Raw genomic sequence first — 11083 nt, 5'->3', positions numbered from 1 at the left:
GTGAGGAGTTCAGTCATTCGGGGGGGGCACAGAGTAGAGCCACTACTCATACACATCAAAATGTGCCAGCTGAGGCGGCTCCGGCATCTGACTAGGATGCCTTCTGGGCCCCTCTCAGGTGAGGTGTTTCAGGCATGTCCTACCAGGAGGCTCCAGGGCAGACCCAGGACACACTGGAGAGATTATATCTCTCAGTTGGCAGGGGAACACATCAGTGTCTAACCCTTGGATGACCTGGAGGAGGTTCCCACAGAAGTTTGAGCTTCTCTGCTGTTTCTCTTTTTTGCATTAAGCTGCATCTTCTGGTGTTTTTTGTGGTACTCTCTTCTCAATAATTCCTTTTTGTTTGACTGTGCATTTGGCTGGGACCCTAAATATTATCAGTAAAGACTGACATAGACACACACTTCACTGCTAGAGGCTGAATATGCCCATTATGTGTGTCTCTGAGATGCTCTCCTGTCTGAATGGTTTATTGATTGATTATTGACAGACAAATCGACTGTTCATGGCGTGCCAAAATCAATCTCAGGCGGCCTGAAACTGTCCTGCTGCTGACCCCGTGTGCTGGCACAGTTTTATTTTATAGGACCTCTATACATGTGGACAAACCAGAGAAAAATATCACTTTATTACAGAGGCTGGAAAAAGAATAAAGCTTCCCAGTCACAGAGTGAAATTAAATTGGGCTCAGCTGTTCTCTCTAACTGCTGAGGAGATGATCCATTTTTCCTCTTCCTTTATTCAGTCATGATGATCCTGAACCTGAGGACATGACCAATGCAAACTGAGTTACAGCCAGCCTTCACTTCACTGTGACCAGCTGCCTTACAATGTGCTGCACACAGGCAACAACTTCAAGATGATCTATTGTTGATCGATTGATTGTCTTCATGGACTGTCTGATGTTGTGTTGCTATGAATTCTGGGATGGCATTATCTCCTTTCCTTTCATAATTGATGCTCCAGTGTCTCATCTGCTAAAGGAGCTAATAAAGGAAGCACTGAAGTATCCTTCCCTAATATGCACCAGCTTTTATTATGACCGCTGTGCAGATGCTTCCGGGTCACCTCTTTCAGTGAGGAGGCCAAATGGACTGTTGGAACGCACCTTCGTCCACTTCTGAGCATCACTGGATGAGAGCTTTTTCTTCTTCTTCTAATTCTGGTTGCTCCCTTTAGGAGTCATTCTTTGTCCAGTATATTTGGAGTACAATGCCAAAGACACACCTGTGCTCATATCAGTAGAAAAAAAACCTGTGTCACCTGGAATAACGTCAGTTCTTCTGATTCCAGGTATTACACTAACAAGTACCTTCATCTGAAGCCCTGACATGATTCCAGGTGTAGTCAGCTGCTGGAACAGGTACGTTTCAGTGCGGTGACTCCTCTCGGTCAGCAGGGGGCGCTGTTCAGTGTCGGTTTGCATTAAAGCACAGAGAGGAAGCCGGACCGGGAGTGTGAGAGCTGCTGCGGCTCTTTGGACCGAACCGGACCGCTATGCTGTGATATGGAAGCGAATGAGTCCCTGCGGAAGAATTGATAGGAAGCGGACCTGCAGCTCCGCGGCTCCGCCGGGCAGAGGGGCCGCCGGTGACGGCGCCTTTACCGGGAGGCTGGGCGTGCTGTTGTCCGTTATCTGCGCCCTGCTGGCCGCGCTGTCCCTGCTCCGGGGGCTCCTTCGCTGGCCGTGGACTCGCCACGGTACCACTGTTAGAGCCCTGCCCCAAGCAGATGGCGAACCCGGCGGCGTGAAGCAGCGGGTCGGCAGCGGCAGTCCGGAGCGAGGCGAGCGGGTGAAGAGCCACCACAGGCGGGCCTTCGAGTTCATCTCTGCGGCGCTGAGGATCGACGAGGATGAGGAAGGTACTCGGGCTGCGGGGCCGGAGGTGTCGGTGAAAGCTGCATATTTACTATTAGCAAAATAAATTCGCAGGTTTTCTGAGTTTATTGTGACAGACGGAGCTACTACTGCATACCGAGAGCTTGAATTTATTGTCATTTATTTAAATAGGTGAAGTTTATTCTTTGTTCAGGCTTTTTGGATTTGATTCGGGTCGTTAAAGCTTCTGTCTCATGAAAATCAGAAACCCGGGATCGCAGATTAGGAGAACATTTAATCTAAATTACCACTCAGACTGTGTGCTTCAGCACACATACACTCAGTTAATGCTGCTGACCTGACAGGTGTCCAGATGATGATGGACCTTCACAGGGAGGTTCTCGCTGGCTGAAGGCACCAATGTGGCAGGAAAAGCTGCAGGGGTGACCTCAGCCTGGAAAGGTCGACTGAAGAACTTTGGAGAGCTTCACAGTGAGTGGACTGAGGCTGGTCTCAGATTATCAGGAGCCTCCACATACAGACGTCTTCAGGAAAGGAGCTCCAGCTGTCATAGTCCTCATATCAAACCAGCCCTGCTCCTGACCGGACCGAAGCTCTCAGAGAATCTGTGAAAAATGAGAAACACCCAACCCAAAAATCCAGACAAGCTGAAGGTCGCTATCAGAGCAACCTGAGCTTCAATAACACCCCAGCAGCTACGAGCTGGTCTCCATGCTGCACGAGTTCATGGTGAAGGAGGCCAAACCAAGTCCAACCAAGCTGCACATTTCTTATTTTTACGATTATTTAAAAAAAAATTTTTATTGATAGAAGATCAGTGAAGCTGGAGAGGAGAGTGGGGAGAGAGAAGGGAAAACACTCGGCATAGGGCCGTGAGTCAGACTTGAACCCGTGTAATATGTCATATGAGCTAAACTGGTACTGTGGAACTCTACATTTCTCTAGAAGCCTTTTTATTGATCTGAGGAACTGTTCTGATAATCTGGATTTCTGATTTATTTGCACCCCATAATCATCCGAACTAAAACTCTAAAGGCTCCATTTATGGAAAAATAACATTTTTATGCTACTCTAGTGTTTTGAGACTCTGAAACTCGGTGACCTGAAACTGCTGCTGACTCTGTAATTGATTATTGATTCTCTGTGTGCAGGGATGCAGGGACAGCTGCTGTTACTTTGGGCCTGCTTTTAATCTCTTATTGGTGTGTTATGGAGGCTTCCAGTACAGCAGGATTAGAAGAAGAAGAAGAAGAAGAAACAGCCTTTATTGTCCCACAGAGGGGAAATTTGGGTGTAACAGCAGCCGCAGTTATTATAAATATAAATAAAGATATAATAATTCACACATAAAGATATAATAATTCACATTATTCACACATTATTCACATTATTACAGTTTTGTGTTTTATTAGATTCTATTTTCATTGTTTTTTTGATTTGTTTTTTAGTTCAGTTTAGTTTCTCGTGTGTTTGCCATGTTTCATGTTAGTGTTTTTTTTTGTTTGTTTTTTTTTTTTATGGCTCAGTATTTAACAGGGCCAACATTAATAAGCTTAAAATCCTCCTGTGACCCTGAAGTGGATGGATGGATCTTCAGGCTTGTTATGCCACCTGGTGTCATGTAGGACAGCAAAGGCCCTCTACTCCTGTCTGCTTTGGGCTGTTGTGTTTGTGGTACCCCACGTGTGTCCCCCTCCGTTATTCCTCGGATGTTACAGTAAAGACTTGAAGGCAGCGGTCTCTCCATCGGTCACAGAAACCTCTCGGTCTCTGTAAGCGTCAGCAGGAAGGGTGGATGGTTGCAGCTGATCTCAGGATCCTTTCACCCAACACTGCTTCTTACCTGCATTTGCTTAAATGCTTTCTTGGTTCTTCATCAGATCAAGTGCAGGATGAAATTATGTATTTTCATTGTGTTTGAGAGCTCATTATAACAGGCTGCAGTTTTAGGATCCAGCCACAGATTTGATGTTTTGCTCTTCTGTGTGATTTCAAGTCACCATCTGATCATAAGTCACACTGCAGATTATTAACATTCAGAAATGTCCATTTCATTGGCTGATGTGTTGCCAGGAGACAAGCAGCAGGCGGTCAGCTGGTACCAGCGAGGGATCGCTGAGCTGGAGAAAGGTGTCGCCATCCAGATCTCAGGAACAGGTGAGAGGTGAACGCTCTACAAATCCTAACGGGATCTCTGCGGTGCGCCGTGTTCATGGTTTAATCAGCGTCTCGATTCCTTTATCTTTCCTTTAGCTGCAGAGAGCGTCCCCGTTGAATTCACCTGAGTCGTTTTTTCTGTCTCGTTCTGCAGGGGAGAAATACGAGTGTGACAGACGGCTGCAAAACAAGATGACAACCAACCTGCTCATGGCCAGAGACAGACTGCACAGTCTCGGTAGGCTTTCTGAATTTTTGATAAATATCTTGTCAATTTATCTTTTATTAATCTGCTTTTCCGGTGTTTAACATTTTGGTTTTGGCCTCAGCTCTTTCTGTCTCATGACGACGATATGCTCCCTCTTTAGTTTGTGTAGGAAGGATATCGTTGTCATACCAGCCATCCATCCAGCCTCTGTCTGTGAGGTTCTGCCTACAGACTCCAAAACCACAAGGAGTTGAGCCATGAAATGTAGCAAATATGTTCTTTATTCTTCAAATATGTGCAGGACGATATTCATATTCCTGGATGTTTAGTACTCTTTGTACACTTTGACTGTATTTATTTGAAGTGGAGACTAAACAACATGGAGAACTTCTAATGCTATGATAATGTATACTAATGAGATGCAGCCTCTTTCTCATGGCCGATTGGCTTAGCCTAATCATGTGATCATATTGTGCTGTGTGGTTGGCTATACCTACTTGACCATTATTGACTGGAATGCTGTTTCCTTTTTTCTCAGTGGAGCTCGCTCAGGGTGTCCAGTGCCCTTTCTTTTTTTTTATTCTACTTATTATGTAACATCATCTTTTGAAAGGCACATTTATGTTGAAATCAGTGCACCTGTACAGGTAGTTCTGTCTCTGTCTGTGTTGGTTAACCCTCTTGTGGATGTGATGTGATATTGCGATTGTTCAAGCTTTTGTGTTTTTTATGAATGAATAATCAAATATGTTTGGTCCAGTTTTGACAGCTCTGCTCTTTTAAATTATTATTTTTGTCCTTCTTCTTGTTTCAGTTGAGGTCCTCTCAGGCTCCGGGGTTCAAACGGACAATTGCTCTGGCCCCACAGACTCTTCCAGCCACCCTGCACCTCTGCGCTCAGGTATAATGTGCAGGTTATTCACTGCATACACATAATCCACTGAACTATCTGAAAGAAGGATTTGATTTTTTTTTTCCTCATGAGTTTGAGTACAAAAAATGCTGCTTTCAGATCTGTCTGAATAAAACAATGAAGTTAACTTTGGAAACTGTGGTTCCATTAGAGCCCTGAAGGAGCATGAAGCAGGTGAGGATTTAGGGCGGGGCTACCTGTGGTTCAGAGGTTGCTGCTGTACGAGTGTGCTGTGCTCCTCAGTTTCTCAGTGCGAGCCGTCCCTCTCGCTTCATGTCCGGTTTCAAAATCACTAACGAGTGGGTGACATCGCGGTGACTGTGTCCATCTTTTGTATACAGTTGATGCTTGTTAATTAATGTGAGCCTTACTTTGAGGTGCTCTGAGGTGTGCAGTGTGACTGCTGATTGACAGGTGGCGCTGTCTCCAGAAGGAAAGACTCTCTTAATGTGGCACCGTCCAGCCGACCAAAGCACCTCTTAAAGACGTCCTGTTCGTCACCACCCTCCTCGTCTTCCTCTGCGGGCGGCCATCGCTCACCCGACCTCCACCCAAGTGGCCACTTGCAGCGCCCCCCCACCCACAACAGCAGCAACTGCAAGGTGCGCTTAAATTTCAGTTATTTTCCTTTTGAGCTGCGTTTGACTAAAACATTGATGGCAGAGCGTTTTGTGTGTGCTTGTAAGGCTACAAACGAACATTTCCTGTGCCGCACTCGTCGTGCAGGGTAGAACAAGTCGACACAGGAGTCAAGTCAGCTCCCCGCCGTCGACACCTGTGAAGAAGAGAGACACAAAGAACCTGAAAAATGTCGATGGGAAGCTCGCCAGCCTCATTCTTAACGAGATCGTCAGCAGGTGAGAGACTCTGATGACCCAGGTGGACATTACAGGCTTTCAGGTGATGTACAGGAGTCAACCAGGTGTGATCATGATGTAATTCACCTGAGTGTCCACACACCTGGCTGTTATTCCAGCTCAGTGGTTGCATTAGAGCTGCTGTACTGTTTAATTTCACCTGTGTTTGGTTCAGTTAGGCTTCTATGGTGACTTTACTTCACACCTTCCCAGCAGGCACCAGAACTGTGAGGGAGACGTTAGAAGGTTCAGGAGGTTCGAATAACTTCTTAAAGCAAATAAAAGGTTCTTTCAGATTGATGGCTGCTTGTTTCCAGCCTGGTCTGTGAAAGGTGGCGAGGTAAATCGAGGTGTATCCAAAAACAGCGGTCGGTGTTGATGGTGTCTATGATGCATTTCAGCGGCTCGTCTGTGAGGTTTGAAGATGTTGCGGGTCAGGACCTGGCGAAGCAGGCGTTACAGGAGATCGTCATTCTGCCGGCGCTGAGGCCGGAGGTGAGTTCACGAATCAGAGTGCACGTGCACGATGGACTCGTCACATAAAAGATTTAATGATGAACCTGCAGTGCTGACCTGTGGTCTGCTGGTGTTGAACATAATTTTCTTCTTCTGTAGCTGTTCACAGGTCTGCGTGCTCCAGCTCGAGGGCTTCTTCTGTTTGGGCCACCTGGCAACGGCAAGACGATGTTGGTGAGATGTTCACTGACAGATGGTGGCTGATGGGAATGTTTATTATTATTATTATTTTAACAGATTACATTGAAGTGAAATGATTTGACTGAGTGATGGAATCTCACTGGACTACCAGGTTTTTAGTAAAGTGATATCACGGCAGCCCAACAGCGAACTTATAATCATGGAAGTCTGTTTCATTTCCTCCATAACTGTCATGAAGTGTAAGGTATGATCTGAATCCCTCGTAGCTCAAAGAAAAGTCTTTGTGTTTAGTTTTCAAGGTGCCTCGAGGAACATCCAGCGCACAAAAGTCTTGAGCTGCTCGTCATTTCTTTATATTTTGCTGTGAAAAGTGGAAACATGCAGTGGTTTATTGAAACATGCGCAAACATACAGGGAAATACAGCATATGAGGCAAAAGCAGAGTCTGTACAATTCTAATGAGCTCAAAAGTGAATATTTGCTGTGACCTCCTTTATCCTTCACACAGCCTGAACTCTCTGAGGCAGCTTCCTGTCAGTTCTTTAAGCAGTCTGCAGGAACAGTTCTCCAGGCTTCTTGAAGGACATTTAAAGCTCTTCTTTGGATGTTTCTGCCTTTTGTTCTATGACAGAGCCTCCACCATGTTTCACAGATGGCTGCAGACTCCATCAGACCTGCAGTTCTTGTGTAATGTGGCAGACCTCAGCCTTTCCTCCCTGTTTCCCTTAAGAACAGCTTCCCTTCCACTGAGACCGTTTCTGATGAGGCTTCAGTGAACAGTAGATCAGGTGAAGGTCCAGATGCATCTCTTAGGTCCTGTGTCATTGTGACTTTCTGCTGTGGATAGATTTTTAGGCCTCACAGTTCTTCTTTTGTCTTTCACATGTTCAGTTTCCTCATTTTTAAGAACACACTGCACACCATGCTGAGATATGCTGAGTTTTAACAGCTCTTTGGGAATGACGTTTGTGCAGAAATCCTATTTTATGCTGTCAGACTGAGTTCTCTTTGGCATTTTTCACAGATTCAACTAAAGAAATGGGAACAAATGATGTGTTTCTGTGACAGGCTGCTGGTAACAAGCCTGAAGAGATCCAGATTAAACTGGTTCTTTGCTCAGTGGTCTGTTATGTGTCGACACAGCACTGGTTCATTCTTGAGTTTGGAGCATTTTTGTGTTTTAATGACTCACAGGTCAGAGGTCAGAGGCTTAAAAACAAAAAACCTCTGAAAATGGTCAGCCACACAGACTGAAGATGGGTGAAAAAGCAGCCAATGTCCAAATCAGAACTTTAAAGACCTTCAGAAAGCTGGAGAACTGCTGCTCAAGAGCACTTTAGAAAACTACAGGAAGCAAGCGGCTCCTCAGAAGCAACATATAAAGAAATGAAGGCGACTTAAGACTTTTGCACAGCATTGTATTTTGGTAGACTGACCCAGAACGTGGCATTGCCCTGGTAATAAGATCTGTGGGAAATAAAGGTTTATGATACTCTGAGTGAAACAGCTTTTCTGATTTCTGAAGCGAGCACGCGCTCTCCAGAAGTGTTGGGCTAATGTTTGGTTTTAGAAGCGTCAGCAAGCTCAGCTGAAGTGAGAAATGTGAACTCGTTTCCAGATGTTAGGCCTCCTATCGAGACTGTCAGGTGGTCCGACAGGTGCGGCCCGGTGTCGCAGGCAGAACCGCGCCTTCATCGGGTGACATCAGATAAAATTAAAACCCGTTGAACTAGAAAGTCACCGCGTTGTTTGTGCTTCCTGTGGTCTGCAGGCCAAAGCTGTGGCAGCCGAGTCCAACGCCACTTTCTTCAACATCAGCGCCGCGAGCTTAACCTCCAAATACGTAAGTAGCTTTGAGTCGAGCAGGATCTGAACTTTGCTGCTGAGGCAGGTCGCTGATGGCTGGCTGACTGTGTGCAGGTGGGCGAAGGAGAGAAGCTGGTTCGAGCTCTGTTCTCCGTGGCCAGAGAGCTGCAGCCCTCCATCGTTTTCATTGGTAACTTGGCTCATGACTAGATGTTTCACATCTCAGTGGTAGCAGATGGATGTTAACGTGCCGCTGGTTCGGTGCTGCTGTTTGTGTCCAGATGAAGTGGACAGTCTGCTGTGTGAGCGCAGGGAGGGCGAGCACGACGCCAGCCGACGCCTCAAGACGGAATTCCTCATCGAGTTTGACGGGGTGATGTTTTTAATTAGCTCTCACACAAATGCATATTAACCAGAAGAACAACGGCACACGCTGACAGATGAAAGCTTCTTCCAGGTCCAGTCGGGCAGTGAGGACCGGGTTCTGGTGATGGGCGCCACCAACAGGCCTCAGGAGCTGGACGAGGCTGTTCTCAGGTCAGAGCTCCCATGTTTCATAAAAATAGTTTCTCTCTGGTTGTTTGGCTCATTTCGGTGAAAGGCTGGATTAAGTGAACTTTTGACCTCCCTGTCATGTTGCTGTGGTTCTCTGCCTGTAGGTGGCAGCATGTGCACATTTAACGCTGTTTTTCATTTGCAGACGCTTCGCCAAACGTGTGTACGTCGCTCTGCCGTCAGAGGAGGTGAGTTGAGCCTCGAGGTGAAACTGTCTGAGGGTTTGCTGCACTGATGTGACGCTGTGTCTGCTTTCAGACTCGCTTCAAACTGCTGAAAAACCTGCTGAGGAAACACGGCGACCCGCTGACTCACAGAGAACTGAGCCGGCTGGCCAGGTGAGCTCATCGATCATTGGATGACTGTTAGCGCTGCACTCTGATCAGCTGATCTGGCTGTTCCTGATCGGGTCAGGAATAGTTTTATTGGGAATATCTGCAGGTTGAGCTTTACGCACTGCACTGCAGTGGCAATCAGCGTGACCTCTGACCTTTGTCTTCCTGGTTTAGAATGACAGAGGGCTACTCAGGCAGTGATCTCACCTCACTGGCTAAAGATGCCTCCCTGGGACCAATCAGAGGTGAGAAAACTCTGCATATTAGAGTTTATTATATGTTTAATTTGAGCATTAATTGGTGACACCATGTCTTCATTGACGCTGCTGTGTTTAAAACTTGTAATGAAAGTTTGAACAGACCTGAAGTTTAGTTAAAAAAATAAAGAAATTAATTCCAACAATCTCCAAGTGAAGGTGAAAACGAGCCGTCTGTGTGAAACTGATCCGATTCTTTGGAAGTTTACTTTAGTTTTGTGCTGATTTCATGGCGACAAAAAGAAGGAAGTTCCTGTCTGTCATGGAGGCCGTGCTGTGAGCTCAGTATGTCCTCATTTAGAGAGAGTGTTACTGAAATAAGCAGCCATGGTGACAGCTGGGATTGCCGTAACTCAGGATTACAAGCAAAGTTTTCTTGTTCCAGTTTCTGGTCTTCACAGGGTGAAGCACAGTGACCTGTGTTTAAGCTCCGGGAGGTGAACGGCAGTACTGAAGCAGGATCAGTGATGGCTGTTATCGCCCTCATGCTCGTGCAGAGTTTCTCTCGTAGCATTGCTCCGCTCAGAGTTCAGCCTCACGGTTCTTTAACGGGAACCATTCTGAGCTGTTCTGATTTTATTCTGCTTGTGTTTTGGCAGAGCTGCGTCCAGAACAGGTGAGGAACGTGGACGTCAGCGAGGTAAGTTCACACCGCTCCGGCTGATGTTGTGCTCGTGGGGTCGACTCATTCTGAATTCCGTTAGGAAAGGAAGCAAAGGGAAAAAGGAAGGAGACAGAGAGAGAGTCTGCTAGCAGCACCTGAAGATGCACCTTTACTGTGAGTCCTTCTGTTTCGTCACAGGTGAGGAGCATCTGTTTCCGAGACTTTGCAGACTCTCTGAAGAAGATCAAGAGGAGCGTCAGCGCGCAGACGCTGGAGCTCTATGTCCGCTGGAACAGAGACTACGGAGACACTACGGCTGGATGATTTTTTTTTTTTTCTTTTTTGTACGAACCTTTGTACGAGTGTTTCTTAAAATAAATGTTTTTTATTTATTGGCGGAAGTCTGATCTGTGTCTTTTTTAACTAGCTGAACAGTCCACACACAGTCCTGGGTCAAACTCTAAGTGTAGACAGAAACAGAGTTTATTGTCATTCAAATTACACCAATCAGCCCACATTAGAATTAAATTATGTTGCTATAGGCTCTGAGTAGATTTGGAGGAACAGCAGCGGTGATACAGTGTAGTACAGAGTACAAAGAAGACTACGAAAGTAAAATTTAATGTGTGTGTGTGTGTGTGTGTGTATATACAAGTCAGGCATCAGGTGTCTTCAATATTGAACCTTTTCACAATATTCTAATTTTCTGAGATACTGAATTTGGGGTTTTCATTAGTTGTCAGTTATAATCATCAAAATTAAAAGAAATATTTGAAATATCTCAGTCTGTGTGTAATGAATGAATATAATATACACGTTTCACTTTTTGAATGGAATTACTGAAATAAATCAACTTTTTCATGATATTCTAATTTTATGACCAGCACCTGT

The 11083-nt window shown here is 45.8% G+C and overlaps 1 protein-coding gene across 1 annotated transcript; it reads left to right on the top strand.

Annotated features, from left to right (window-relative positions):
• Positions 1–1445: 1445 nt before the first annotated feature.
• Positions 1446–10565, top strand: spast (spastin). The gene is made up of 17 exons (XM_030731959.1): positions 1446–1866; positions 3917–4000; positions 4155–4238; positions 5023–5109; positions 5536–5723; positions 5848–5978; positions 6380–6473; positions 6594–6668; positions 8407–8478; positions 8556–8631; positions 8723–8814; positions 8899–8978; positions 9142–9184; positions 9255–9334; positions 9506–9576; positions 10188–10228; positions 10391–10565. The coding sequence occupies exons 1-17, from the start codon at positions 1521–1523 to the stop codon at positions 10514–10516; spliced, it is 1770 nt and encodes a 589-aa protein (XP_030587819.1). The 5' UTR covers positions 1446–1520; the 3' UTR covers positions 10517–10565.
• Positions 10566–11083: the final 518 nt, after the last annotated feature.

This window comes from Archocentrus centrarchus, chromosome 1, assembly GCF_007364275.1.
Source record: "Archocentrus centrarchus isolate MPI-CPG fArcCen1 chromosome 1, fArcCen1, whole genome shotgun sequence".
Lineage (NCBI taxonomy): Eukaryota > Metazoa > Chordata > Actinopteri > Cichliformes > Cichlidae > Archocentrus > Archocentrus centrarchus.
The sequence above is the reverse complement of the archived record's forward strand: the minus strand, read 5'-3'. Positions and strand labels throughout refer to the sequence as shown.